This window comes from Psammomys obesus, unplaced genomic scaffold (assembly GCF_907164565.1).
Source record: "Psammomys obesus unplaced genomic scaffold, mPsaObe1.curated_primary_1811, whole genome shotgun sequence".
Taxonomy (NCBI): Eukaryota; Metazoa; Chordata; class Mammalia; order Rodentia; family Muridae; genus Psammomys; species Psammomys obesus.
In genome coordinates, this window is record NW_026590468.1 from 414,354 (window position 1) to 439,383 (window position 25,030).

A 25,030-nucleotide genomic window follows, 5' to 3' on the forward strand; every position below is an offset into this window, starting at 1 on the left:
TTTTTTTTTTTTTTACCTAGAAGGAGACCTGTTGTTGAATACTTATATTTATAAATAATTAATTTCTAAGTATGTGTGAAAAGAAAGAACAGGATCCTGTTAGAATATACAACAGGGGGTTGTATATTGAGTTTTGAGTTTTTGAGTATATTGAGCTTTGAGTTACGAGGCCAGAGAAGGCCTTCCACCAAGAAACAAGGTCAAAATGACTGGAAGGGTGGTGAACAGCCTGGGTGGGAAGTCAAGGACCCAATCTCAGGGTTTGTGCCTACATGATCAGATTAAGAATTTAGGGTTTTAGTTGGGCGGGGTGGTGCATGCCTTTAATCTCAGAGGCAGGTGGATCTCTGAGTTCCAGGCCAGCCTGGTCTTCAGAGTGAGTTCCGGGACAACCAGGGCCAGAACATTAATAATGCAGGAGGAAGGACAACCAGCTGTCACTAGAACATGCAGATAGTGGTCTTCATGGAAGCTGTCTTCTGTTAGGAGAGGAAGGGGAAGATGACGGCTTGTAGACTTGGATTCTCATGAGATGGCTCTAGTTTCTTCAGACTAGAAAAGAAGGGAACATCTCAGAGTCAGAGGTAGGAAGATGAAAACAGCTGCTGCAGAGTGTGAGGACTGACCTAAGAAACACAGAGGTGTGCAGGCAGTGGCACATACCTGTTGACATTTCCTGAGAGTCTCTACATATCCTAGGATAAGAGAGACTGAGTTTGATGAGTTGTCTGGGGCAGGACAGTTGACCCTGCCTTGACAGGCCAATGACTTGCCCTGGAGTTCTTCAGTTCCGCTCTGAGCACTTCCTAGGCCTGGCTGCTTCTCTCACCAGGGCTACTTCCATTTACCTGAGTCCTGTTTTTGCCTGAAAGGCATTTCCTTCTTCTTATAGAATCCAAGTCACTCATGCATAAGACACCTCAAACTCTTTCTACCCTGGAAGTCAGCAGGTGCCAGCCTCTCCTACTCGATGCCCTCCAGCCCTCTTTGCAGATCTTTACTCTGCCCTTCTTTCCTTTTGCCAGCCTTGGGCTGTACTACTAGGCTGTTGTCTGATTCCCAGCTCCTAGGAACAGGGGCAGCATGGGATTTGGGGCTGGAAGCTGGAGAGCAGCATTTATTGGGGCCATTTGCAGGGCTGTCAGGAGGCAAGGCTACAGAGTTTTGTTATGTCTTCTATTAGGGTGGGGACAGATATCAGGCAAGATAAAAAGGCTTTGACATAATTGTGCTGGGGCATGCCTTCAGCCCACGCCCACTGATGACGTAGAGTGTCCCCTTCATTGTGTTGGCTACTGGGTCTTCCTGGGGTTCACCACCTGTCAACAAAGCCGGTGCATACAACTCTTGCAGCTCCTCTGCATCTCTGTTGATGTTTTCCAGAACCCAAGTGGTGAACACTGAGCTAAGAATTCCTTCACTTGCAAAAGCAACAGTGTTTAGGGGACTGGAAGGAACCCAAGTCAGAGAGATAAGAAATGAGGCCCTTTAGGTGGCTAGAACAGATCTGAAGCAAGAACAGTTGAGACACCTGGAGGCAAGCCCCTTGGAGGAGGATTAGCTATGACACCACAAGGCCATAAGGGATAGTTTACCTCTTATCCCAGTTCTCAGGATGCCTTTGTATCATTGATGCCCTACAGATGCTAAGAGTCAGCACTCCTCCTCCTGTCACTGCTGGGGTCACTCGCAACCTCCCACCACCAGTACCTCCAGAGAAAGGGTTTTGAGAGATGTCATTTATACCTTGGAGTAATCTTTAGAGGGAAGTACAGCTAGGCCTGTATTCATAAAGACAATCCAGTATCTTTGTAAGATTTTTAGATAGCCAGATCTTTCCTAATCCTTGGCACAGGGCTTAGGGTAGTAGAGATAAGGGACAGGATGGCAGGATAGTCTTTGGAAAGAAATTCTTTATAGCAGGAAAGGGAGGGGACATGGCAACAAGGACAACAGCATTGCCTCCCCAGAGATGGCTGAGGCCAGAGTCCCTAAGTACAGGACTGCATTCTTCCTATAGCCTAGAAAGCAGTGGTCAGTTGTGGGGTCTGGTCAGTGTGCTAAATGAGATGGGAAAGAAGGCAGGAGACTCATACAGATGGGGCTGTGTGACTCCCTGGTTCTCCTTATCCATGGGAACAGTTAGCCTCCCTGCTTTCCTCAGAGGCTACATCTGGTCCCTCAGCACGCCTGCCCATAGGCTGGGTGTTTACTGTGGGAGCAGAGCTAGAGTTCAAGGGAAGAGGAGAATGGGTCTCCTGCATCATGAGAGGACTGGAGAGTGTTGGAAGGAGAGGGCTGGAAGGAAAGCAGCCAGCAGGTCCTGTGTGAGAGCCCACTTCTGCCACTGCCTTCACTTCCCTACAGGTGTTAGAGCTGCGTCGGCCCATGGACTCTCGCCTGGAGCATGTGGACTTCGAATGCCTTTTCACCTGCCTCAGTGTGCGCCAGTTGATCCGAATCTTTGCCTCATTGTTGTTGGAGCGAAGAGTCATTTTTGTAGCAGATAAGCTCAGGTAGGACCCAGAGGGCAAGAAAGGAGAGGGAGAGGGGTGGCATACCCATTAATGAATTCAGCAAGTTTTTACAAGTCTTGGTGTATCCCACACATTGTGGTATTAGAGTACCTGCTTATCCATGTGCATGTGTTGAGGTAAAGATCATATAAAGAAGGATTAGCAGACCTGTGGAGAGAGGATTGTATAGTAGGATTGAGAATCCAGTTGAGGACTTGGCCTGAGGAAGAAGAGGGGCACTTCCTGTACAATAGCCATGTATGTACAAATGTATGAAGACAGTAAGTGCAAGCAACTCTAGCCCAGCTGCCTGGGCAGGATGCTAAGTTTCAGGAGTGATGGACTCCAGGAATGGCTGCTATGTGAGGGCAGCTAAGCCATTCTGAAGGGATTGGCTGAAGGAACCTTGGAGAAGTGGACAGAAATAATCCAAGGCTGCTTCCAGGGAGCTGTGGAGATGGGGCCTTGAGAGTCTGAGTAGGAGAGAGGTTACAGTCTACTTAGACCAAGAGAGAGAGGAAGTCCAGAGACTGGGTGTGTGGGGAGCTGGGACAGTTAGTTTAGGAAGGCTAAGAAAAAGCTGGGTGGACCATAAGACTTGGTCCAACAGATAGGCACTTTGAGTTTTAGGGGTAGAGATTGTGACCATAGGGAATGGTAGAAGTGATCACTGGACCTGAGACATCTAGGAAGAGAAAAGTGAGTTCTCAACAGCTGAGGCGGTTTTTTTAAGAATATGTAGGAGTGGGTGCAGAGAGAGAATTGAATGCTGGTGATACCTTGTCATTTATTGTCAAAGACACTACCAAACAGCCAAAGCAGTGGTTTCTCTAACATGGTATTTATTCTATCACTTAGCCATTAAGCTGCATGCTGAGTGCTGTGCCTTGTGTCAGGTGCAGTAAAAGCTCTTGCTGGCTTGTCCTCTAGTGAATACCAAATCTCTGGTGTATTTTCTTCTGTATACATGAAGAGGTAGTGGAGAAGAGGAACTCTCCTAATTGCTCTTTCAAGCAATGGGGCAGGAACTCAGGCCAGTGCTCAGCTCAGAGAAAGGAGAAGGAAAAATTAGAATGACTGCATTTCTTTGATGGTTGCTCTTTGGAGACAGGATCTCACTGTGTAGCCCTGGCTGGCATTGAACTTACAGTCCTTCTGCTTCATTCCTGGGTGTTGTTGTTTAGGTGGGTATCACCACCCCTAGCTGAACTGCCCACTTTCCCAGAGATGGTGAGAGTTTAGAAATGAAACTTTCATATTCCTTTCCCAGCTGTGGAACTCTGTGTGCCACAGTCTAGGTCAACAGTTTTCAACCTGTGGGTTGTAACCCCTTTGGGAATTTAAACCCTTTTGCAGGGGTCACCTAAGATTTTAGGAAAGCATAGATATTAACATTATGATTTATAACAGTAGCAAAATTACAGTTATGAAGTAGCAATAAAATACTTTTATGGTTGGGAGAAACCACAACATGAAGAACAACAGGAACAATATGAAGGGTCACAGCATCAGGAAGATTGAGAAACACTGCCCTACCTAGCTATTTCAAGGCCTATCTTGCTTTTGTAAAGGGACCCAGTTTGGCAGCTAAGATTAGCCAGGAGTGGTAGCTATGGTATTCTGTCTGGCGTGGCCTATCCAGATCGGAGTGGCCCCTGACAGTGCCTGCACCCTGAGTTTTCTATTCTGGAAGGAGTCACACACAGACACCCACATGCATACCCTCCTACTCCAGGCTGAGCTTCTTTTTCAACCCACACCACAGTCCAGCTCTTGTAGGACTATTGAATACAGCTATTGTCTCCTGTCGTTACAGCTGCCTCTAAGCACATTCCAGAGGAGAATACCCCAAGGGCATATGTTTGGGCCTGATTGGCATTTAATTTTTGATGGGTCTGGGGGGAAGTTGTTTTTGTTTTTGTTTTGTTTTTCTCTAGACACTCTTTGTCTGTGTAGCCTTGGCTGTCCTGGAATTCCCTCTGTAGACCAGGCTGGCCTTGAACTCAGAGATTTATATTCCTCTGCCTCCTGAGTGCTAGGATCAAAGGTGTACACCTACCATGCCTGGCTGGCATTCATGTTTTACCAGTCTTGGATATTAGGAAAAGCTGCCCTTTTTATGGGAGTCTGCCTGCCTGAAGAGGGGAGGGTGGGTAGCTCTGCAGTGGAACGTGGACCAGAACTGTGGTGGTTCCAGAACGGCTCATGCCCTGTTTGCCTTTTTTACTGGCACCTTATACCAGGCCTCAGCACAAGCTGGGTATGTGCACCCAGTTTTGCCTGTGAACTTTGCACTGCTGTGATTGTCTTCCTGGTTTCCCTTTCATCACTGGGCTCCTGTAACCAGTTCTATGGGCTCTTAAGTCTGGAGGCCTGGAGCCCCCTCCAGGACAAGAAAGGGATGACCCCAATAAAACTGAAAGGGAACAACTCTCCATTCCTAAGAATGGTGTAGGCTACCACACACCTTCTGATTTTTGCACTCTCCTTCAGAAATATCTTTGTTACCAGCTAAGGAGAACAAAATAGAAAACCAGAGCAGTACTGGGCTACAAGATGACAAAACTAGTTGTATCATTTCTACCACTTATGACCAAACTGGGAGTCCCACAGATCACAGTTTGAAAGGCAAAACAGATTGAGGGACATCTCTAGGACCTTCCAGCTCCTGCACACTGTTGCTTTGTGATAAGCTCCTACTGACTTACCGTTTGTTCTTTTTAGCCTGAGCTTATATTCCCACTAGCTCAGGCCTGTCTATACATCTAGGGTGAATGTGCATGCATGTATCTGTGAGAGACAGACACATATGCAAACAGAATCCTTTATATGTTCAAGTGCACTGCTCACATATTTTCATGGCTGTTTCTTGGTAGAGTCCCTAAAAGTGCAGAACATCAAAAGATGTCCTGAGCCCCTATAGTTTCTAACTATCTTTCTCAGAGGCTGTTGGGCCTGGGCTTAGGTGCAGGCCTGGGCTCAGGTGCCCTGTCTCTCTGTCTGTCCATCAGTACCCTGTCCAGCTGCTCTCACGCGGTGGTGGCCTTGCTCTACCCCTTCTCCTGGCAGCACACCTTCATTCCTGTCCTCCCAGCCTCCATGATTGACATTGTCTGCTGTCCCACCCCTTTCCTGGTTGGCCTGCTCTCCAGCTCTCTTCCCAAACTGAAGGAGTTACCAGTTGAAGAGGTAGGCCACCTGGGTAGCCAGCTGGGGGCTGAGGGAGGAAGAGAAAAATGCTGTTGGAGTCTTTTGACTTACCTCAGGCTTCTGGTCTTCAAACAGCTTCTGTCCTTTTTCCTGGGAGGTTTATCTCTGGCTGATTCTGTACAATCATCTGTCCCTGGGAACATGGGAGGTCTGGACACCCATCAAAGGGCATTGCAAGACTCAGTCCCCGATCCACCCCCTCTGACTCTTTCTCAGGCACTGATGGTGAATCTGGGATCTGACCGATTCATCCGACAGGTAAGAGCAGCATGCTACAGAACTTGGATATGCCCCAGAGCAGTCACTGGACACTTAGTCACCAACCAGCTTGCATTCTAAGCTCTGGATTTCAAACCCACAGAATAGATGGGGTGGAGAAAAGCTGATTTGGGAACAACCCTTATCCTCAGTGGGATCTGCCTTACTAGTTTTTGTTGTTGTTATTGTTATTTTTAAGATTTATTTATTTATTATTTATATAGTATTCTGCCTGCATGTGTGCCTGAATGCCAGAAGAGGGCACCAGATCTCGTTATAGATGGTTGTTAGCCACCATGTGGTTGCTGGGAACAGAATTCAGGACCTTTGCAAGTGCTCCTACCCTCTGAGCCATCTCTCTAGCACCCCACCCCCACCCCTCTTCCTTTTCTTGAGACAGAGTTTCTCGGCTGTCCTGGGCTTGCTTTGCAGACCAGGCTGACTCGAACTCACACAGCTCCACTTACCTCTATCTCCCCGAATGCTGGGATTAAAGGTGTGTACCTTGTCGCCTGGCATTGTTTTTTTTCCCTTGGATATAGGGTCTCACTATCCAGCTCTGGCTGGTCTGGAATAGGTGGTAGGTCTCCTCCTGGGTGCTGGGATTACAGGCGTGTTTCACCATGCCCAGTTTTTCTAGATAGCAGTGTGCAAATAATAGGGTCTGAAAGTTTCAAGACTCATTCTGGACTGGGTAACATGGGTTTTTGTTTTTGTTTGTTTGTTTTCTTTTGAGATCGGGTCTCTATGTTTGAGCACATGATCTAAAAACAGAAAATGGGCTTCCAAATTTTCCTGAGCCAGTGCTTTCATCAGATAACACCTCTCTAGAGCTATTCTGGGGATTATAAACACCACCGAAATGTGCTTTGTAATATAAAGGTTTACAGTCATTGTCTGCTGCAAAAAGCCTTCATTAGTCATGGAATTTTTTTTTTTTTTTGCTTCCCATAAAGGAGCACAATCTAGCATATACTCTTTGAGAACAGACAGTCTACTGCGTACCACTGACAGAGCTAAGGACTCCCAAGTTTAAGGCACCAGGATACAGCTGCTGCACCAGAATACGGAGTTGGGAACAGCAACTAGGAGGCAGACTAGACCAGTCTCCCTACTCCAAGCTCACTGTACTTCTCACCTGGGGTGAAAGTAGAATAAGGAAAGCAGGGTAGGAATTCCTAGTTGGTCAAGGCCACAGTGTGCAGTGAATTGGCTGTTCTTTAATCTGTGTAACCTTGGGCACGTTTCTAAACTTTCTGTGCTTCAGTTCCCTCCATCATAAAATGAGGATGATAATAGTGACAATGCTGTTAGAAGTGAAGTTACCTCTCTGAGCTTTGGACCAGGGCCTGGCACATGATGCTCATCAGTATCAGCTGTAATCATCCCTGCTGTCTTTTCCTTCTGCAGATGGATGATGAGGACACATTGTTACCTAGGAAGTTACAAGCTGCTCTGGAGCAGGCTCTGGAGAGGAAGAACGAGCTGATCTCCCAGGATTCTGACAGTGACTCTGATGATGGTGAGGGCAGAATCCTTCTGTTCTGAGTCTGGACTTCACAGGCCAAGAGCCCTGTACTGTGCACTGGCCTCTTTCTGACTGATGAAGCTTAGGTGTAGGAACTAGACCCCTCTAGTTAGGCCTTGTGCTTTTTCTGACCAAAGACATGGCACCACAAACTTCCTGCTGATGCGAAGTGAAGCAGTCATCCTCCCTCTTAGGCCTTGTTTCAAGCCACTGTAGGAGATGGAGGGACTTCCTTACTTGTGAGGGATATAGAAGAGGGGGATGCATTGGTCTCGTTTCCAGGAACTATTTGCCAACTTCCATGCTTAGAGCAGTATCCAACTTCCAAGAGCTCATGGGCTAGGTAACAGTGCTTGAGCGCAACAGATGGTTTCAAGGACAGTATGTGTGCTGGCTAGAAGTTTGTTGGGAAGAGAGTAAAGCAGTGGGAGATTGGAGATGGCCTTACAGGATCTTGAGCTGAATGTCAGTGATTTTTCTTTTCCCTTCTAGAATGTAATACCCTCAATGGACTGGTGTCAGAAGTGTTTATCCGGTTCTTTGTGGAGACTGTGGGGCACTACTCCCTCTTCCTGACACACAGTGAGAAGGGAGAAAGGGCTTTTCAGCGAGAGGCCTTCCGCAAGTCTGTGGCCTCCAAAAGCATCCGCCGTTTTCTCGAGGTTTTTATGGAGTCTCAAATGTTTGCTGGCTTCATCCAAGACAGGGAGCTAAGAAAGTGTCGGGCAAAGGGTAAGGCCACAGGAACTGGGATGGGGGTTTGGGCCTTCTTCAGAGCTCAATATAACTAGATCTTGCAGAGGATCAAGGACTAAAGCTCTAACTACCCCCCCCCCCTTTTCCTGATAGGAACTTGTAAAGGAGTTCTTTTTATTTTCAGGTTTTGTATTTGGTTTTTCAAGACAAGGTTTCTCTGTGTATCCCTGACCATCCTAGAACTTACTCTGTAGACCAGGCTGATCTAGAACTCAGAGATCTGTCGAACTCTGCTGGGATTAAAGGAGTGGGCCACCATGCCTGGCTATATTTTGTTTTTGAGTAAGGATCTAACCTGGCTGGATGTAGCCTGGCTGGCCTTGAACTCTAGGGATTCTTCCTGTCTCAGGCCCCCAAGTTTGGGGGTTATAGATGTGCAGCAGTACTACAATTGGCCTGGAGCTCTGTACTTTTCTGTAAACCTTGATAAGACATGCCCAGCTGGGTGTGGTAGCCATGCCTGGAATCCTAGTGCTTAGGAGGTGGAGGAGGAGTTCAAGGTCTCCTCAGCTATTTATTGAGTTTAGGACTAGTATGGGCTACATTACAGCATTTAAAAAAAAAAAAAAAAAGGAGGAAAGCAGTCATTGGCACAGACTTTTAATCCCAGCAGTCCAGTCTGGAGGTGGAGGCAGGTGGATCTTTGTGAGTTGGAGGCCAAGATCTACATAGTAATTCCCTGTTTCAAACAAAGCAACAGCAAAAAGATGAACAAAACACAGCATGAGAGATACCCAGGTGAGAACTCATCTCCAGTTGAAAGCAGCTAGTATTGGTTTCCCATTCCTTCATCACTTGTTTTTATTCCTAAAAAAGCACCAGACTGAGCAGTCTAGAGGGCTCCGAGGATCCAGCAGTTGGGAAGTCCCAAGGGACTGGCCAGCTGCCTTGGGTTGCTGGAGTTCCCTCTAAGACTGTTGGTTATCTTGCCTCTGAATATCCTGCCAGCTCCCATTGGGTCCTCTTTACCTCATCAAGAGCTTTGCATCTAACTGAAAGATCCCCGGAGGGTATCTTCCGTCAGAGAGACCCCCTCCCAAAGAACAACGAGTCCATTCGGATGCAAACAGCAAGAGGCTTTTATTTTGATACTCGGGTACCCGGGGCGAAAAGTCATTCGGGAGACTTCCGCGCCCCCTAGATGGGAAGCTGGGGTTTTTATAGGGTTTTAGAGGCAGAAGCACTGGTACAGAAGCGAGAAGGCATGGTTATAGGGGGCTGATTGGTACGTTTACACGAGACCACAATTTGCGTCAAAGTTTGGCAGGGGCACCAAGATTCCAGGGACTGGGTGGTCAAGGGGGGTAGGATGACCCCTTGACGTGGCCCGCCACCTGTTATTTTGTTTTTCCCTATCTTAGCTGAAACAGTCTCACAGATATCTATGAGAGTGATTAACACAAACTGTTTTTAGTATGACTGGGGCAGCCTGACCACAGATATCCCAAGTGGGTGACACAGCTAGGATTTTTCAGTAATTTTCCAGTTTCTCATCTGGCCTTCAGAGTTTTACAAAACAGTGGTGTCTCACAAAATGGCATTAGCTATGTTTAACTTAGGGTGAGGCCGGGGTCTTTCATAACCTTTTTCTTTTCCCCACTACTATTAACCATTTAGCCTAACAAAGCATTTTTGGAACAGCATGGTGGAGCAATCTAGAAGAAGTTAGCGGTCTCCACATACGGGCCATTCTGAAGCACAGAGCAGCCTTCTCCCTGTAGTGTGTATCTCAGGCATGGGCAGCAGTGGGTGTCAGGCTATGGAAGTCTTCTTGCTCTCGTTAGTGAACACCTGTGAGATATGTCACTAATAGTCATCGACCTGATGCTCCCACCAACTAAATGTTTGTTTCCTTTTGCACTGCACTACATGGTCCATCATATATTCGTGCCTCCATCGTTCTCTGCCGCAAACCTGCTGTTCATCTTTCTCAGGCCTCTTTGAGCAGCGAGTAGAGCAGTATCTAGAAGAGCTCCCTGACACTGAGCAGAGCGGGATGAACAAGTTTCTCCGTGGCTTAGGTAAGTTACTTGCTATTGAAGGAGATAGCCAGGGAGAGCTATCCCCTAAGATACTGTGAATCTATGCCAGCAAATATGATAGAGACAATAGACAGAGCAAGAGGCGATCCTGTGAAGAGGAGGCACCCAGCTACTACTTTAAGAGCACTTAGCACAAGATCCACAAAAGGAGCCAGAGATTTGATCTTAAGTCATTTCTTTTTTTGGTACATGCTTTTGTGTTCACATGTGAGCTGTGATAGTCATCTTTGTTCTAGGCTGTAATGTCCAGAAGTCTTAATGCCAGAGAGCTGGCAAAGCCCCACTCCTTCAGGGAGCTTAGCCAGTGTCATCTCAAGACCATAGCAGGTCTTTTTTAAATGAAACAAGCTAAAAGTACACTGTGTTGCCCAAAGTCACACAGTGGCTGATCTCAGTGTTCTAAGTGGTGTTTTCCTACCTTATCAGGGCTGTCACTCCAGTCTGTCAAATTAATTTTTTGTAAGGAGAGGGCATAGAGGTTGGAAGGGGTGTCATGAAACATCCTTACTTTGCCTTCTCTGGCTTGTCCCTACAGGCAACAAGATGAAGTTCCTCCACAAGAAGAATTAAATGCCTTTTCCAGTAGCAGAATTTAGTGCTTTGCAGAGCCTGGGTGAGGGCCCTACGTGGGACCCTGTGGGCTGCTGTGGCCATTCTGATCCTACAGACCCCACCCCCAAGCCAGTCCACCTCTGCCTTTACCATATCCCAGGATACTGTTTGTAAATAATATGCTGTAAGCGTTAACTGTTTCTGTAACAAGCAGAGAGAATCTGGTAAATATTTGTATATTCCCAAAGGGCCAGGTGCTTTCCTGCCTTGCCTGAGCATTGATGGAGTCTTGCTGGGTGCTGGTGACTGGCCAATTATGTGCAGCCGACTGTCTCAGCCAAACCACTGATGTTTCTCGAAGACTTCTGGCCTGTCTGCCTGCGGCCCCTGCTGCCAGTCTCGGGCCCTGGAGAGCAGGTGCTATTTTAATTATGTACAAGAGGACTGGTTTTTGTTGTTTTAAATTCTAGAGTTACTATTTTTCTTCTTAGTAGTCCCCATTATCTCCTAAGCCTGTTTCTGAAAGGCAGGGACCACTCTGCCCCTATTTGCAATGTAGAGCCAGGCACTTAAGCCTGGTCCTCTCTTGTTCCACCCTCTGACATGGTCAGTGAGTCATGGGAAGTGCAGCTCCCAGTCAGTGGTGGCCATGATGCGGTACAGGGCATTTCTTCCACCATCCACAGATGTTCTCAATAAACTGTACATTCATCTGGGTCAAGAGTTTCATGTGTTTATCTACAGTTCTAAAACAGGTGAATCTGGATGAAACCCCATCAAACAGGGAGCTGGGCCCTTGGTAAAGGGGTTAATTTCATGTGTGTTGCTGGCCATCCCTAAACTTGAGTTCTCAAGGTAGAAGACGCCTGTCACAGACCTTCCTTCTCTGGAAGCTCATTCAGGTGTTTCCAGTGATGAAAGGATGCTCTTTGCCCCTGGATATTAGATGACATTTTTCAGTAGCCTGACATCAGTGGACTCCAGCCCAAGTACTAACACACTGGGCTTATATTCAACTTTCATCTACTGCCAATGACTCCTCCATGTCACTCTGAAGTTTCTTCCACTAGATCCTTAAGTGTGCACCCAGAAAGCTCAACTACATTTTAGCGAAGAGGAAGGAAAATTCAGGGAACAAGATGGCTTGAGTTTCCTACACACTAAGGCCTTTGTAGGACAGACCTTGAAAAATCCTGATAAAAGACTTGTTACACTGGGTTTGGGTCTGACAGGCTGTGAACTGTAACATTCTGTCTTTGCACCCTAGCCTACTTAAATGAGACTATCCCATCCTGGGTTTCTTTCCATCCTGACACCTGTGCAGGCCCCAGCCTGTCCATGGTTATAGCCTGCTACTTACCTTAGAAAACATGTGAAGGGCTTGTCTTCTAGTAAGGCAAAATTACATGTTGAGGAAGCCTCCTGCACAGTTGGCTTTATGTCAAGAATAAAAGGGGAAGGATTGTGGCCACAAGTGTGGGTTTTCAAATGAGGTTGAGTATAACCAGAAAATTCAAAGCTGTGTATGATTGCCTCCAGCCCTCAGCAGTTAGTTCAGCCTAGGCTTCCTGACAAAAAAACCACCAGTTCTCCAAAGACAGCTTTGCTATCTGCCTGTCCCCCACTCCCATTTGCCCAGAGAACCTTCAAACATATATAATCAGACTGTGTACTGGAGGCTCTGAAAATATGGTGCATTTTGGGGCTGGAGAGGGAGCCAGGTAAGAACCTGGCTGTTTTTCACAGGATTCAGGTTCAATTCCCAGCACCTACAGTGATCAAAAGGATCTGTATGTAACTCTAGCTCAAGACATACCCGTGAGCAAAACACCCATGGACATAACCTAGAGCTTTAGCTCTCAGTTCAGAAAACCCATACTGGCACTTGATGGCTTCCTTGGGTAGATGGGCCATGCAACAAGCCTGGCATGTGGCAGCAGAATGTTTTTAGGCTCTCCAGATTCTGCCTTCACAGAGCTGGACTCCCCAATTCAAGAATTCTCAATCCTATTAGATCCAACTTTAATATCTAATGACATGAAACTCAGAGCCAACATATCCTACACAAATGCTTCACCATAAGTGTTCTATTTAAAAAAACTGTACACTTCATGATGGCTACATGCCACGTTAAATACAGATCCTACTCCAGTTGTCCAGACTTCTCCACCACACACACACCTGGACCCATATTTTTCCTAGGCATGACATACATTTCTATTCAGACATAGCAGCTTATGCTCCAAAACATCTTGATTTTCCTGTGAACCTGTGTTGACTATTGAAGCCTTCTCCCTGTTAAGGTCCCCCTCTCAACTTATATTGCCTCTCAATATGTACTTGGGTACTCAAGTGGATTGTGTACCAAGCATACAATCTCCTTTACTCCCTAAAACTCAAGGGTAAATTTTTGGATTTACATATACAATCAAGTTTTTTAACTCCTAAGGTACTCTGGATGACTTACGTACCAGTCTACAAGTTCTCAAATCAGTACACATAGGGAAACACAGTTCCGACAGCCTTTTATAAACTTTACTGTAAACTGTATTATCTACAGTTGAATTTGAATGAAATTTATAGAATGAAGCTATAAACTCTTTTCAACTCAAACCTCTAAGGTAAGGCCTGACAAGAACTGTAGCCTCTACAAACACCCCACAGAAAATACGGACAACATGCCAATTCCCCACCATTCTCAGAGGCATGCAAACAAGCTGAAAAGCTCAGCCTGTGCAAAGTACCTGTTCCTCGGTGAATGTGACATTTGTCTGGTTACCATTGTTCCAGAAAAATTAAAACCATTCTCCATGCTTAGTGTATGCTGTGCTTGAACTGTTGTTACCTTCCACATTTAAGCAAAATATATATGTATAAGTTTTTAAAGTTTTGCTGCTGATCCTGCATTTTGACTGAATTTTCAGGTATAAGATGATACTAACATCCAAAAGTGGATGTTTCCAGATAGGTGTGCACCCTAGAAACCATACACCTGGATGCCATCAAGAAATTGAGACTGGAGCCTAATGGCCTCTTCCCAGTATTTTCCATGCCAACATGTTCAGTAGTAGCCCAGTCCCTAAGCCACCTATTGTAGTAAGCTAATTTTTTTGAGGGCATCTGTTCTGAAACTATGCAACACAAGAAACCCACCCACCTCTACTTCCAGAGGGCTGGGATTAAAGAAAGCATATGCCCACCATGCTCAGTAAGGATTTTTACTGATGAATTTTGGGCTAAAAGCAGTAGCATTCACCAATTCTTTTAAGATAAAGACCCATACAGCATACACAGGGACCTATGAATTTACAGTTGTATAACGTTGGTCAACATCCATTTCCAGACTATCACTGAAAAAAGAAACCGCTCAGACCTCGTGGAAAATGTTAGCATTTAATTAACCTCCCTGGCCGGCTTTATGCCACCAGGACGCAGGCACCTCCCACACCCTTAATCTTCTCTTCAGCTCTTCTGCTGAAGAATTTGGCCTTCACGATGACAGGCTGCTTAGGGAGCTTGCCCTTCCCCAGAACTTTGTAGTAGCCCTAGAAGAGAAAAAATTTTATAATATACTACCAACAGGTACTGAAGTCCCCTAAGGCTTCAAACAGCCTATGTAACCTTGGCTATCCTGGAACTCAAATGTAGATCATAACACCTCATAGAGAAGCACCAACAGCCATCTCCACAGTGTTTCGAGCAAAGCATGCATGGCCCCAGGTAGGACATGTTTCTGATCTGGGCACTAACAGGGACACCAAAGGCCCCTACCAGTGAATCAAGACCAGCAGATTCTCTTCGAGAACTCTAGCACACCAGGACAAGTACCATGTCAGGATGTGACTCTAGTCTCGGCTAATAATGTACCTCCTGATCAGCTACTACCTCCTCTAAATATAGACCAAATAGGCTGGGAATGGCAATTTAAGCCAACAGAAAGCCCCCTATGGTTTGGGTCTCTTCACTTAGGCAGTACAGAGCTCTTTGTTGACAATATAAAGCCACAAAAATTACATTAAACTACAATGGCCAAGCAGTGCCTTAAGACCATTCTGAACCACACAGCTCATCTTGGCTAAAAAAAAAAAAAAAAAAAAAAAAAAAAAAAAACCTGTAATAAAGCATTTGGTAGATGTGTTCTCTGAAATCTGACTCCACATTAGGGACCAAAGGGAGGGGAAAGAGTTCTATTTGGGGCCATTTCAATCAACCTCCAGTAACAATTCTACTAAAATGTAGATTCACAGATGTGAGACAGTTCCATCAAGGATAACAGCCAAGTCAACTCACTCACCGATCGCACAACATCAATGATGGGAGCAGCCCCAGTCTTGTTTTTTGCAGCATTGAGCCGTGTCTGCTCACTGACCAGTGTCCACAATTTATCCAGGTTGACCGTTGGGCAGAAGCTCTGATTCCTCTTTAAGTGGTAATGCCTCATACCAACTTTCCCAAAGTAACCTGGATGACTGGAAAGGAAGGGCAACCATCTTCAGAGCCTCTTCAAGCAAGCTTATCTTTGTAGTTATTCTCATTCTAGTGCAGTGTAAATTTTCACCGTTGTGAACACTGACACAGGAAGCACCTGATAAATAAAATTTTTGAACTAAATCTAAGTTCCTAAAGAGGTCAGGTCTCTCACTTAGTACCCTGTCTAAACCCTGAGGTTTCCTAAAGAAATAATAAAAAGTCACCCGCTAATGGGCATAGAAGCCAACCTAACCTCTAATGGGTAAATCTGGCCCGTGTTTCTAACCTGGTGACTGACTGTGCCAAAAAGTTCACAGCCAGTGAATAAGGTCAGCAGTTACTCTTCGAGGACTCTAGCACACTAAGGCAACAAGCAATACCTGAGCGTGACTCTAGCCTCGGACAGGCTCCCTCAGTCCACACTAAGTGTTCCCTTGCTAAAGCTAGCAATAGCCAAAAACAACAGTTTCCAGAGCTCTTCCAGAACACTCACTATTTGTCGAAGTTGATCCTGTGGTGATGCATGCCTCCAGCATTCCCTCGGCCTCCTGGGTGTTTGCGGTGCTTACCTGCAGGCATACAAAGCTATATGGCTATCAACCTTCTCTAGGTGCTCAAGCGCCCTTGTTTACTCTTCCCAGTTGACTTCATTTTTAACCATGACTATACTTCAAGTCTCAGTAAGTTTTTCGACGTTCCACATCACAGCGCCATGTTTAACTTCCACCCCACTATCAACGTTAAGTTTATCTTAAACTGCACTCGAGGATCTTCAAATTGGGAAACTTAAATCTGGCAACAAAACTCCCAGACTCACACAGCTATCTTCCAACACAGCCCAAAGGCCTATCACCAGAGGCCCACACTTACCGATGCGGCCATGACCGTGGCTAACGTGGCCCCGGAGTTTCCGCGTCTTCCTCAGTCTGGATGGCTGTAAGGGAAAAACAGCAAAGTCGTTAGGCTAAGAAATGAGCAAGTGATGAGAAGCAACGCTTGCCTGCTTAAAATACGCCTGCAAACGAGGACCTGCCTTCTGGAGCATTCAGCAACGCTGAGGTTACAGACCGGGACAGCGATCGGACGCCCAGGCCCGCGTGTCTCAGCGATCCGAACTCCGATCGCAACACGCGGCCCCAGGTTCCTCGCCCCACACCCACGCAGGCCATCCCGCCCCGCAGGCCACGCGCAGCCAAGGAGCCCCACTAATATCAGGGCAGCAGCTGAGAGACCACCCAGCCGCGGTGAGGAAGCGGAGGGCACGGGATGAACACCTACCATGGCGGCGGCAGAAAGGAAAGAGGGAGGAACGCGCAAATTCTCGCGAGGTAGCAAGCGCGGGGGCGGGACTTAATGCTTCATTTCCGGTCGGGAGGCCGGGCTTGGGAGGGGCTGTGATGTCACGGCTTCCGGCGCCCGCTTGCCGCTTCCTTTCCGTGTGGGCGGGAGGGGTTTCTCGGTGCGCCCGCCCCGCGCGAAACCGGGTGAAATCGGAACCAGCAGTGCTCCGCGCCAGGGCGGGCGTGTCCAGAGAACCCCGCAGTCTCCAGGCCACAGTGGGCGTTGCTCAAAGAGTGCGACGCTCCGGCGCGGCCTCTGCCTTCCTTTGAGTAAAAACTGCCCTTCTCTTTTGCTCTTGTCCTTTCTTCGATGGACGGCCTGTCAAGTTTGAGCAGCCTTCTGTGCTTCAGGGAGCTATAGTTTATAAATATTTTGTATGATCACCACATTTGAATTTTTTCTTGAATAACTTGCTGGTATGCCTAGTCCTGGACCCGACGTTCCCAGTGCTTGTGCTTCTGATGGAAGCATTTCCTGTGTGGACTTTCTTGGACTTGTTCTGTCAGTTTTTTACTTGAACCGCCACACAATCTGGCATGTAATTCCTAATTGCCAAGTTACATTTGCCTTCCCCATTGAGCCCAGATTCTTTAAGGGTTCAAGGACTGGCCGTTTTTGTTTTTTCCCTTTAAATCCCCAAGTTCTTGGATATGTAGTATGTTACTAAGAGTAAAAAAGTGTCCCATTTGTGCACAAGATCCTATCCCCTAAATCTATTTTTGTTGTTGTTTTTACTTAAGAACATTCCAGCCAAAATACCCTAAAATCTCATCTCCATTAGGACCCCCTTTCTTTTCCTTTTCTTCAGCCATGCTCCCCCTAAGCAGAGGCTGTAAGTCTTGTCCATTTGCTAGCTTCTTTTTTGTTTTTTGTTGTTTTGTTTTTTCTGAGACAGGGTTTCTCTGTGTAGACCTGGCTGTCCTGGAACTCAGTCTATAGACCAGGCTGGCCTTTAACTCAGGGATTCTGCTTGCCTCTGCCTCCTGAATGCTGGGATCAAAGGCGTGCACCACCACCACCCGGCCCATTTGCTATCTTCTTGTTTAGTGTTTAATCCATCTACAGTCTGGGCAGTTTGGCTTTAGCCACATCATTTCCTCAAGATTATTCTTTATTTGCTTGTTTTGAAGCAGAGTTTTACTGTATAGCCAAGGCTGGCCTCCTGACTGCTGGAATTAGACTCTTTAACTGGATTGGTAGGCATGATGATCTATGACGTTTTTTCTATAGACTGTGATAGCACATCTGTTGTTCTTGTTTAGGCAGTCATGTTGGTGAGACTTTATAGGAGTGGCTTCTGACATTCCTAGGAAATGCAATCTCAGAGCAAACCCTCTGATCTCTGGCTCTTACAGTCTTTCTGTTCCTCCTCTGCAATGGTCCCTGAACCTCAGGTGTAGGAGCTGTTTTATAGATGTATCCAGCAGCACTGGACCCCACAGCTCTGCATTTTGATTGATTGTGGCTTTCTGTATTGGCCTCTCTCTGCCTGTTGCAAAGAGAAGTCTCTTTGTTGAGGGCTGAGGACTATATTTATCTGTGAGTATAAGGACAAATATTTAGAACTATCTATGCCTTCATTAGCCCTGGGTAGTTAGCTAGTATTCCAGTACTACTCATGATTTCCCTAACCTTAAACTTTTGGTTCTCCAGTCTCAACTTCCCATGTTCTGAGATTTCACACATATAGCATCATGACCAACTCTTCCTGAATTCTTAACATTCCATCACTTCCAATAGCACTCTAGCCCACAATAGTAATTAATAGCCCCAGCATCTTCAGAGTGCGTTGAAATTTGCAAAATTCATTGGTCTGAGGACTCATATGCATGAGACAAAAGACACTGAAGAACTGTGTGACTTGCCAACGGTTATATAATTGGTTAGATAGAGAGACTGGGCCTAGCCTTACCCTTCCCTTCTCTCTCCAGATCCTGTGTTTACCTCCGTGACCACTCCCTTTCTGACCTCACAACATTATGCTCTTCATCTCGCAGGCACTAATCATACACTGTCTCTAACCAATGGAAAGAGGGGGTTGAGGGTAAGGATTTGAATTAAGACCTTCTGTTGTTCCGTACATTCAAGTAGTAAGCCAACCTGTTGATGGAGTTAAACTGGGAAGAGCCTTGGGAATGGAAGGTAACACCAAGTGAATTTTAATGGGACCTGGAACAAGGATCAAGTCAGGGCAAAGGGCAGGAAGAGAATCCTGCTCCTGAATGGTTTGCCAAGTTCTTTGGTTATAAAGGAGCTACATCCTCTCCTCGGGACACCGGACTGAACCTTACCTAATAGTCTCAGTGATCAGTTGATCTCTAGAGGAAAGGGGGTATTTTGAGAATTTGTTCAGCTGTGGTTTCTCTAGACAGCTCCCTTTCTTCCTCATGAGGCAACTGGGCGGCTCACACCTGGTCCTGTACTTACTCAGCAGAGTCAGCTTCTTCAGGCTTACCAGCTCTGACAAGACAGAAAAGGCTCAGTTCTAAATCTGCAAAGTTGAATTGTGGCCAGAGGTCACCTTTCCCTCCCCACTGGGCAAATGAAACATGACTTTGAACATGACCCATGAGAATTATCCTTTGTGACAATTCTATGAAGCACAGCATGATCTTGTGACATCATTGGCATTTGAGCTACTTCAGAGATCAGGGCTCAGAAAATACTTGTGAAATGAAGCAAAGGGAGATGACACCAGGCAGCAGCCACTTGGGGAGGCAGGTAAACCTTAGACCTTTCTCCATGTGGTCTTGGGAACACACTGCCATCTGACAGAGTTCCTTGGTGGCCTCTTTCTGTAGACTCATTTTTAAACCTTTTTTGTTTGGGGTTCCTTAAAGCCTCTCCCTTCCAACCCCCCAAACTTAGGTAGGAGAGAAGGTTAGTGGGGAGAGGGCACGCAGACCCTTTTACCTCTCTAGGCTCTTTAGGGTCACTGTGTTCTTTTGGAGCTATACCAGTCTCTGTCAACAGCAAACGTGGCAGCAAGCAGTCTCCTCCAAGTCGCTGTAACATGAAGCATCACTGGCCTCCTCAAACTGCCACACTGTCTATTGCTGGTCTCTCCAAATTGCCACACGCCATGCTGTCTCTCTGGACTCTCCTATTTATATACCTCAGAATCCTAGACCACACCCCCTCTCTGTACTGAATCAGGCAGGCCCTTTACTGGCTGGCAAAGACCACGCTCTTCAGGAGGCAGTTATCAGCTATGGACAAATCAAAGCCCAGACTAAAATCCCACACTTGGAGTTAAAATAAAAACATTTACATAACATAAATGAGTTTACAAAGAAACCAAAACATCCATTATATCTTTTTATCTTTCCTTCCTTTTTTCTCCTCTCCGAGTTCCTGGTTTTGCTTACTACTAAAGACACCAGCCCTTCTTGGAAGTATGAATACTTCAGACCTGTCTTCTTTCCTTTTTAAAAAGATATATTTTATTTATGTGTATATGTGTTTGTCTGTGTGAGTGTATAATGTGTGTGCAGGTAACTGCTGAGAGGCCAGATGGAGGTGTTAGATCCCCTGGAACTGGAGTTCCAGGTGGTTGTGAGCTCCCCCCTCACCCGGGAGGGCACTGGCAGCTGAACTTGTGTCCTCTGGAAGAACAAGTTCTCTTAAGCATGGAGGCATCTCTCCAGCCCCAAGACTTGACTTCTTGCTCTTCATCTTTAATTGGATATTTGGAACGAATATGTTGTTGTCCTTAAAAAAAAAAAAGACTACCACTCGTCTTTAGTCACAGTTCTGGGGAGACAAAAACATAAGGCTCTTTATGCATTTGGGGCCAGACAGGACAGGACTACATAGTGAGACCTTGTCTCAAAACAAAACAAAACAAAACAAAACAAAACAAAACAAAACAAAACAAAACAAACACCAAAAACCTACAATTAATTTAAGGTAGGAAGAGCCAGAGTTTCTTCTCATTTTTGTTTGCTTGTTTGTTTGTTTGCTTGTTTTGAGACAGGGTTTATATAGCACTGTATAATAGCACTGACTGTCCTGGACTCACTTTGTAGAACAGGCTGGCCTGGAACTTCACAGAGATATGTCTGCCTTTGCCTCCTGAGCCCTTAAAGGGAGGGGTTTAATGCCTCCCAGGGGATTAAAGATGTGTGCTGCCACGCCCAGGATCATTTTTTTTTTTTTTAATGTGAGAAATATAGAAAAACTTGAAAGTTCAGATTTTTTCTATAAGGACTTTAAAAATGTATATACACATGTATCGAGGAGAAGTACAACGTTAAAAGAACTTCTGAAAGAAGTATAAACATCTCAAATCATACTGCCTCACAAAGCTTTATATCAATTTTCAGGTCATTTTAGATGGAAATGTAGCTACCTGCAGAGTTGATCACAGCATGGTAAATCCTGTGTGTGTGTGTGTGTGTGTGTGTGTTTGGAGTATATTCACATATATATTACACCATATGTATTACACATACATGGAGGCCAGAGGAGTAGTTTACCTCTAGGTGTCTTTTGCTCCTTGCCCTATTCTTTTGAGACAGGTCTTTCACTGGACCTGAAGCTTGAAGTTTTGACTAGGCTTGGCTGGCCATCAGGTTTCTGGGATTCACCCATCCTCATCCACCAACACTGTGGTTGTAGTTATGCATGGCCATTTACAGCTTTTGTTAATGAGTGGGTGCTCAGGAGTCACTCCAGTTATCCCTCTCATAGCAAGCTCTCTTACCCACTGAGCCCTCTCCCAGATCCCTGGGTTAACCCTTTTGTGGCTGTGTTTTATTTAATTCCAGGACGTCATCACCCAGTGATAAGGATTTGTTCATTTTATTTCTTGTGGTGCTGGCAATTGAACCAGGCACCTTGAGCATTCTAGGTAAGCAGTATCGCTGAGCTTCGACCCCAGCCCTTTAGGATTATTTTCAACAGCTAAAGAATAATTTGCTTTCAGCATGTGCTATAATGTACTAAGCTATTTTCTCATTGCTTTGTTTTGTGTTTCTGTTCTTATTGTATTTGTTGTTAGAGACAAAGCTGCAGTGAACATTTTGTAAAATTGACTCTTTTCTTTTGGCCAATATGTTGTCTAGAATAAGATCCCAGGACAGAGATTACCAGCTTATAGGGTAAGAACATTTTTATGATTTATCCTATGTTGCTATTTTTTTCATATGGATTGTACCAATTTGTACACCAGCAGTATGTACAGTTTCTAATTCCATTTCAACTTCTAGATGCTCAGAGCTTTGCTCTACTTTTTCAGTTGTTTTTGATATATAGCATTTTGGGGGAAATCTGTAGGCAATCAAACAAAGTAATTTGAGGATTACTGATTTCTAGCCAACTTTCTTGCCCAGGTTAGACTGACTTTGTTTTAAATCTATCTTGTTTTCTATCTCAGCTCATAGAAGCTGAGATAGAAGGCCTTGCCATTCAAATTCATAGTAGTAAAATGTGAACAGAAGAACTCTCATATTTTAGAGACCCGTTTATCAAATAGTACAAACAAGAGAGGCTTAAATATTTTGGTTTTAATTTAATTTTACAAGATTCAGTTATTGAGAACACGGAATAAGGGTTCTAATAAAGAAAGAGCATGGTCTTCTTGAAGCTGTTTTAATTTAACTCTTTCAATGAAAAAAGAAGTATTATTTATTCAGTCATTTATTTTATAAGTAGTAATTGGCTGTGTATTCTGTACTGACACTATACATAGATGCCCGGCGCTTAGGGGAAGGTAAGATAGTCAACAAAGATGGCAAAGCCATGCTATAGGGCTGTGAGCGCAGGCCTGTATGTGAGACAGACAGCAATCGAACCAGAAATACGCGCTCTGCACTCTAGCCGAGTGCCGTCTCACTGTGTTTCTCACTCACTTTCCCGCTGACATAAAACTCTGTTTTGATGATAATTTGAATTTATCTACCCATGCAAACAGTCTATGGAATTCTCACCCCAGTCTGTGCTGTGGAGTGGATTGCAGCATCATTCCTTGGAAGGTTAAAGACGTCCAGGATTGTTTCCCTGACCACAGATGTCCAGATGTGGTGAGGTGTTAGCAGCCAGCGGCTTGTGGCAAGGTAGTGCTGTATGCAAGGGTTCCCCCACTTCCACACTATGTAGGTAAAGCTTTACTTAGCTTAGGTTTCCGAAAGGCACAAAGTACAGGTTATAAGCTGAACACTGCTGGAATATGTTGAGTCATGCTGTTTTCTTAACCTTTTAAAACTTAATTTGTTGCTTCTATATCTTTGATCTTTGTTGTCGTTTTGTTTTGTTTTGTTTTTGAGGCAGAGTCTCACCATGTATCTCTAATTGGCCTGGAACTTGCTATATAGACCAGGCTTCCCTGCCTCTGCCAAGTGCTGACATTAGAGGTTTGCACCACCACACCCAGTATTGTATGGTCCCCAGCTCGTGCTCCTCGGGGTGTGACGGGACCTTTGAGACATGGAGCCTTGAGAGCCTTTATGTCATTAGAGGGTACTCCTACCAGACTCCCGTTCACCTTATCACAATCTGGACTCGTTGCTGACACTGGGGTCAAAGCAAACCCTTTCCCTTTATAATTAGATTATTTCAGGTTCCAGTGACGGGAGATGACTAAAATAGTTGCTGACATTTGTCTGTCTGTATATATGTTATACGCATGTGTGTGCACATGTGTGTTTCATCAATGGCTTCTCCAATTCTTTTTTTTTTCTGTTGTTTGCCAGTGAGCTCCCTAGGTCTGCCTGTCTCTACCTCCTAGAACTGGGGAAGGCACAGACCTCTCCTCTCAGCTTTTACGTGGGCTCTGGGAATTTGAACCCAGGCCCTCCTGCTTGCATAACCAGAAAGTTTACCCACCAAACCATCTCCCCAGTCTCAGCATTCTAAAGTGCAGATAAAAACCTAGATTCTGGTATTTTGAAAAATGACAGCCAGGCAGTGGTGGAACTTGTCTTTATCCCAGCAGTCGGGAAGTAGAGGCAGGTGGATCTCTGAGTTTCTTTCAAGCCTGGTCTACAGAGAGAGAATTCCAGGACAGCTAGGAACACACACACACACAAAAAAAACCTTGTCTAGAAAAACCAAAAAAAAAAAAAAAAAAAAAAAAAAAAAAAAAATTTTGAAAAAAAAAAAAAAAAAAAAAAAAAAAAAAAAAAAAAAGTGAAGATTTGGTAACTGGACACAAATCCTTTTAGGTGGGAAATTTTTTTTATTACAATTTATTCACATGTGTTTGAATTTGAGCTCTGCCACTTTCTATCTTTGTGCATTTTCCTTCCACTGAGAGCCTCATTTCCTCAGTCTGCCTCCTGATTTTATTTAATTTGTAAAAGCATCATAATTCCTATTTCCAAGGGCAGTTTGTGAGGATAAGTATGTAAACTTGGCACTTTATAAATCTTCAACTTTTTAAAAAAAGTAAACCCGGATCACCGTTGTCCACCAGTAAGTAGAGGCACAGACAGTTTGGGGCACTTTAAAGCCCATCAAGCCTCACTAGAAACACAGAACCTAGCAGACACCTCCAGGATTTGTTTTTACAGTGAAGATCCCAGATTCTTTCTGAGCTCAAGTGCAGGGCTGAGGCTGAGGGTCATGCCCGGGACCTCCGAGGCTTTCTTTTACCTGTCCAGGAACTTCTCCCGTCCCAAAGAATATCCCTCTGCCTTGTGTTTCCCTTGCAGGGAGTAGAGCTTGCTTACGCTACACACTGCTTCATCCCTAAGGATGTCAGCGGAAAAGCCGAAGCCCCAGAAGCAGGCGCCGGCATGGGGCCACGCCTGGGCATGAGCTTCCCCAAGCGGCCACTCTGCTCTACAGATGGATGTGCAGAGGCTGTGGCACCGACCTGCTCTCTGTGCCAACGGGACTTACGAGATGAGTGCTCTCGGCTTCTACCATGTCAGCATTTGCTCTGTAAGGACTGCCTCCAGGGCTTCACGCAGGGGCTAGATCATGTGACCAAGGCTTGCGGGACAGTTCCGGTAAGCGCAAGAGCATCCCGCCTCGCCTCAGTCTACAGGTCAGGCCACTTCCTGTTTCTGAGGAAGCAAGCATCAAGTGAAGAGAAAGTCAGAATTTAAATGCCCAAGGGATATCCATTGCATCTCTAGGGAATCCAAGAGACAAAGCAAAATCTCTGGGGACCTTTCATCTCTGGGTTTTCTTCAAGTTGGTGGCCCACTAAGAAGCCTATGAAGATTTTGATTCAGGGTTTGACCGCCTCCGTCTTCGGATGGAGAGGATGTGTCCTGGTGTGTGCAGCTTTCCTGCCCCAGAGAGAAGGCTGGCCTCCTAGTGCTGAGCAAGGACAGATTTTGACAGAACCATGCTGAACTATTCTCTTTTGAAACTGCTGCTCAGCGGGGGGGGGGGGGGGGGGGGGGGGG

At 45.6% G+C, this 25,030-nt stretch overlaps 2 protein-coding genes and 2 non-coding genes across 5 annotated transcripts; 1 reads left to right on the forward strand and 3 right to left on the reverse strand.

Moving 5' to 3' along the window:
- Positions 1–2,337: 2,337 nt before the first annotated feature.
- Dennd2b (DENN domain containing 2B) lies at positions 2,338–11,583 on the forward strand. The gene is made up of 7 exons (XM_055607423.1): positions 2,338–2,516; positions 5,528–5,705; positions 5,943–5,984; positions 7,395–7,506; positions 8,005–8,244; positions 10,203–10,289; positions 10,846–11,583. The coding sequence occupies exons 1-7, from the start codon at positions 2,389–2,391 to the stop codon at positions 10,878–10,880; spliced, it is 822 nt and encodes a 273-aa protein (XP_055463398.1). The 5' UTR covers positions 2,338–2,388; the 3' UTR covers positions 10,881–11,583.
- Positions 11,584–14,236: 2,653 nt separating this feature from the next.
- Positions 14,237–16,687, reverse strand: Rpl27a (ribosomal protein L27a). Of its 2 annotated transcripts, XM_055607424.1 has the most exons (5): positions 16,611–16,687; positions 16,203–16,266; positions 15,826–15,901; positions 15,157–15,331; positions 14,237–14,407 (listed from the first exon to the last, which is right to left on the reverse strand). In XM_055607424.1, the coding sequence occupies exons 1-5, from the start codon at positions 16,611–16,613 to the stop codon at positions 14,279–14,281; spliced, it is 447 nt and encodes a 148-aa protein (XP_055463399.1). In that variant the 5' UTR covers positions 16,614–16,687; the 3' UTR covers positions 14,237–14,278. The 2 variants fall into 2 exon arrangements, with proteins under 2 accessions (XP_055463399.1, XP_055463400.1); XM_055607425.1 differs by lacking the exon at positions 16,611–16,687 and having other exon boundaries at positions 15,826–15,917.
- On the reverse strand, positions 14,588–14,718 carry LOC129676948 (small nucleolar RNA SNORA3/SNORA45 family). Its single transcript, XR_008720144.1, has one exon. It is a non-coding gene; the product is annotated as a small nucleolar RNA SNORA3/SNORA45 family (small nucleolar RNA).
- Positions 15,606–15,735, reverse strand: LOC129676949 (small nucleolar RNA SNORA3/SNORA45 family). Its single transcript, XR_008720145.1, has one exon. It is a non-coding gene; the product is annotated as a small nucleolar RNA SNORA3/SNORA45 family (small nucleolar RNA).
- Positions 16,688–25,030: the final 8,343 nt, after the last annotated feature.

What these genes read in the sequence shown, in the direction of transcription:
- Dennd2b (XM_055607423.1), top strand. Translation starts at nt 2,389, where the DNA reads ATGGACTCTCGCCTGGAGCATGTGGACTTCGAATGCCTTTTCACCTGC. An exon ending in TTTGTAGCAGATAAGCTCAG is followed by an intron (nt 2,517 to 5,527) that starts GTAGGACCCAGA and finishes TCTGTCCATCAG; the next exon opens with TACCCTGTCCAGCTGCTCTC. An exon ending in CTGACCGATTCATCCGACAG is followed by an intron (nt 5,985 to 7,394) that starts GTAAGAGCAGCA and finishes TTCCTTCTGCAG; the next exon opens with ATGGATGATGAGGACACATT.
- Rpl27a (XM_055607424.1), bottom strand. An exon ending in CCACGGTCATGGCCGCATCG is followed by an intron (nt 15,902 to 16,202) that starts GTAAGTGTGGGC and finishes GTATGCCTGCAG; the next exon opens with GTAAGCACCGCAAACACCCA. An exon ending in TCATTGATGTTGTGCGATCG is followed by an intron (nt 14,408 to 15,156) that starts GTGAGTGAGTTG and finishes TTTCTCTTCTAG; the next exon opens with GGCTACTACAAAGTTCTGGG.